The sequence below is a fragment of the Varanus komodoensis genome, unplaced genomic scaffold (genome assembly GCF_004798865.1).
Source record: "Varanus komodoensis strain SLA01 unplaced genomic scaffold, ASM479886v1 scaffold4, whole genome shotgun sequence".
In the NCBI taxonomy this organism is placed as follows: Eukaryota; Metazoa; Chordata; class Lepidosauria; order Squamata; family Varanidae; genus Varanus; species Varanus komodoensis.
Window position 1 is genome coordinate 37,030,303 of NW_025335941.1, and position 3,919 is coordinate 37,034,221.

The following is a 3,919-nucleotide window of genomic DNA, read 5'->3' on the forward strand; positions in this document are numbered from 1 at the left end:
AATAAAACTTGACTTATGAAGTGCTGAAAAGAAGTAACCACATTGTGGCAGGAAAAAGCTGCTGAAAGAGGGGCTAGTTAAGTGGAGGGGTTTTTTTTTCTCTGACAACTTGTAAAAAACCGAATGGGTGGGTTTTTCTCAGATTTTCCACCTCTCATCCCCCCATTACACACTTCATGCAAAAAATCATCTAGGAAATGTCCAGTGGGCTATAAAAGGCTGCTGAAAGAGGCCCTAAATTACTTCTACTTCCATCACCTTAAGAGAAGGATCTACCATGAAAGTCTACGTGGCAGCCATTCTGGCCATTTGCCTTCTTGAGAACTTTGATGTGTGGATTATCAGAGGTATGGTGTTGTTTTTCCTCCAGTTCTGCAGTAGTAACAGAATAGTTATTGCCACTTTAAGAGAACAATCATGCTTTATTTCAGTGGGATCTGAAATTCTCTTCAGAGGCAAGAACTTCTTTTATGGACAATTCTAGAGTATAATATTAGGAAGAAAACTATCTTGTGATTTTGTAGCACTCTTAACACATTTACTCCCTTCAGGAAGATGGGATCCCATGCAGCAGAATTTCTTATTATCCTAAATGTTGCTGTGGTTATTAGCTATACAACCTTCATAAAATGTGCAAATGTACAGTCTTTGAGCAGGAGATCCCTAACGTGATTACTGAGCAAGCTGTACTGATATGGGTATGGATTGCCTAGCTGCATTTCACTATAGATACAAGTCTGCCCCTTCATACTGGCTATCTACAATGCAGCACATGGTCCATGCAAGAGGGTAACAAGTATATTTCTATGGAAGGCTGTCTTTTTCATGCCTGCTCTCAAAGATTTGCTTCTTCTGAGAGAAGTCTTGCTCTAACAATTTCTACTGGACATGCACATGGTAGCCATGACATAAGCGGAGCTGGCTGGCACCGGAGGTCAGACTAGATGGCCCAGGAGACCCCTTCTGACTCATGCTGTTTCTGTTTTTCTATGTTCCTGGAGGAAGAACACCTTCAACTCTATAGGGCAAAATTCGCCAGTCTGGTATCCACCAGATTTTTTGATCTACAACTCACATCATCCCTGACCATTGGCTATATTGGCTGGGGATCTTGGGAGTTGTAGCCCCAAACAGCTGCATTAGGGTGGTAGGTTGGGAAAAGGCCACCACTGGGTGATGCATGCATGGAAGAGCTACTTGTGTGACAGGAGCATGTGCGCACAAATGAGGAATGTAGTGGAAAGAACTGTCATGTTGATTCTCACAATTCCTTGGTCTTGGCTGTTGTGTTCCTTATGACAATGATGTTTGTAGATGTGTGGAAAGCATGACTGCTGAAGTGGGTGGATGGTCCTCATGGTTGACACTGGTACCCAGCAAGACCAGGCAGCTCCTTGGGACTATGTACACTCAGAGGTCCTCTTCAACTTTTGTTGCACAGTTAAGCTTTGGATTGTCCTTCAGAAATAGCCTTCAAGCATGGGGGACAGCCACCTTTCTCTGAGACACATCCCTGTGGATGAGTCTAATGCAAAGGTTGGAGGAGAAGGAGGCAAATCAGGCAGGGGTTAGGGTTAGGGTTAGGCAATTAAACCTTGCCTACTTCTAAAACTTGATCCATGTGATTCTCAGTTTCCTGGAAGGGACTACACATATGCCATAATGGCTGCTTCACTGAAGAAAGAATTGAAAACATATGCAGCTAGTCTGCACATGTGCTGGTAGTTTCCCTTCTGATTTGGGATTCACGTACAGAAGCCCCCTTTCCCCTTACATGGACGCACCCAAGCTCTTGAAAATGTCATATCCTTGTACCATTTTCTAGAGTCCTTCCTACACCCACCAAGTGACCCTTGTGTTTAATTGCAATTCAATAGCTAGAAAGGGCGTCATGTATGAGGTTTACTTGTAGATATATAAGAACTGGAGCTCTAATTTAACATTCAGAGAAACCCTAGCAATGAAAGTTTTTATTTGGTGTCTTCACAAAGTACATTACTCTGCTATGGAATTTACCATCTCTTGATGCGGTGATGATCACCTATTTGGATGACTCTAAAAGGCAATTAGACAAATGCATTGTGGGTATCAATGGTTACTAGTTATGACTAAGCTGACTCTTAGTTATTGGGAAACATGAACAAGAATGATGCTATTATGCTCATGTTCTTCTTATGGCTTTCTCACAGCCATCCGGCTAATCATTAAGTGCTTGACTAAACAGGCCTTTGCTTTGATTCAGTGGGGCTTTTATTATATCTTTATGAATAGATGATCATATGCTGTAATTCTTTTTAAGGAACTGCTGGGTCACAAACCATGGCACTGAGCTCCTGTGTAGATTTGAAACCAACAGAAATAAACATCCGAAGAATTGCTGGTTATGAAACACAAACCAGACCAATAAAAGCTGTGATGTGAGTATCTAATCTTTAGCAGAAAATTAGCCTACATGTATGTCAACAAAACGCTTCATCCCACCAGGAAAATGAAAGGAGATGATGGAGCTCATGTTGGAAAGTGTGTGGGAAAGTGGGTATGCAGTGGCAAAGGCCCAATTTTGCCCAGAGAAAGGATTGAGCCATTATCAATTGGTTGAGAAATGATTGAGCAATTTAGCCTGGACCTCTACTTGTAATGAAGTGGCTATGATATTGTTCAAAGATTTAGCAACAATACTTGGGAACTGTTCCTTGAGGACTCTTTCTTAGTGACTCATGGCTAAACATGTAGTAATATAAATTGGCCTGGGAACATGACTGAAATGTAATATAACAACACCAACATAAACACAAAATGTTTGAACTTCTTCAACTGACAACTGCCACCCCACAAAGGACTGATTCCATGACTAGCTGAAGTCTCACTGTTTACCATGGGTCTACTCTAAGTGTGATTAACTCTGGATCCAACCTATTGTGGTTGAGGTGATGTCAAATGGTAACAAGCTTCCATCTGTAGTAGTTTTTACTGCATGTGGTTCGCCATGGGATGCCACATCCGCTGAGTGTCAAATATGCCTGTGTGAACTCTTCTGGAAGCAGAGGTCAGAAACGCCCTGCCAGTACAGGATCCTCAGAAGCATTCTCAGATATGTTATGCAATGAAGCTCCTGACAGAAGTATTAGTACTGTGTACCAGGGTTCTTCAGCCTTGTGCTTCTAGATGTGTAGGGCTGCAGCCCCCATAGTTCCTAGCTAATATGGCTAAGTCCTGTGTACACTGTATGGTCTTTGATAACCATCTGGTTGATCAAGCAAAGGGGCACTCCAGCTTTCAATAATACCAGCTAATTTAACATGAAGGTGATGCTACCTGGGGTGCACAACATTCATCATTTCAGCTTCCAATATCTGAGTAACATGTATTGCAATATATTTGTCAGCATGTTTCACATTTCTTCACCAAAATAAGAACCACAAAACTTACTTGATTTAAAGAAGATAAAGAAATGTTTCTAATGTTTAAAGAAAACATTAGTGAAATGTTCTTTTTTTTTTTTGTAGATTCATAACCAAAAGTGGTGTCAAGGTCTGTGTGCCAGGTGAACTTCCATGGGTAAAGAAAGCCATCAAGAAGTTGAACCAAAATAAGGCTAAAAAGCAAAGAAGAATTACAACTAGACCTAAGGCTGTGAGCAGCTAAGCTATCATCACTGGTAGCTGCTCATAATGACTGCTTACTGTTGACCAGAAATAAAGTTTCTGAATTGGTATAATTTCACTGAAATCCATTTATTCATTCAGACACAGCAGATTGACTGTTGACCATTGAGCCCTGACTTTTATCTTAATTACACTGGGTTGTATCCAGTGTTAGTATAACTTGGCACATTCATTCCAGTGGTCTAACCTAAGAAAGACTAATGTGGGATACAACACTTTATGTTTTCCTTACTTTGTATCATACAAGAAGCCAG

At 41.1% G+C, this 3,919-nt stretch overlaps 1 protein-coding gene across 1 annotated transcript; it reads left to right on the forward strand.

The window, feature by feature from the left end:
• The first annotated feature begins 211 nt into the window (after nt 1–211).
• Nucleotides 212–3,713, forward strand: LOC123029504 (lymphotactin-like). Its single transcript, XM_044442605.1, has 3 exons — nt 212–347; nt 2,300–2,417; nt 3,507–3,713. Exons 1-3 carry the CDS (start codon nt 278–280, stop codon nt 3,643–3,645), a joined length of 327 nt encoding a protein of 108 aa, XP_044298540.1. The 5' UTR covers nt 212–277; the 3' UTR covers nt 3,646–3,713.
• The last annotated feature ends 206 nt before the right edge of the window (nt 3,714–3,919 follow it).

What these genes read in the sequence shown, in the direction of transcription:
- LOC123029504 (XM_044442605.1), top strand. Translation starts at nt 278, where the DNA reads ATGAAAGTCTACGTGGCAGCCATTCTGGCCATTTGCCTTCTTGAGAAC. An exon ending in TGATGTGTGGATTATCAGAG is followed by an intron (nt 348 to 2,299) that starts GTATGGTGTTGT and finishes ATTCTTTTTAAG; the next exon opens with GAACTGCTGGGTCACAAACC. An exon ending in AGACCAATAAAAGCTGTGAT is followed by an intron (nt 2,418 to 3,506) that starts GTGAGTATCTAA and finishes TTTTTTTTGTAG; the next exon opens with ATTCATAACCAAAAGTGGTG.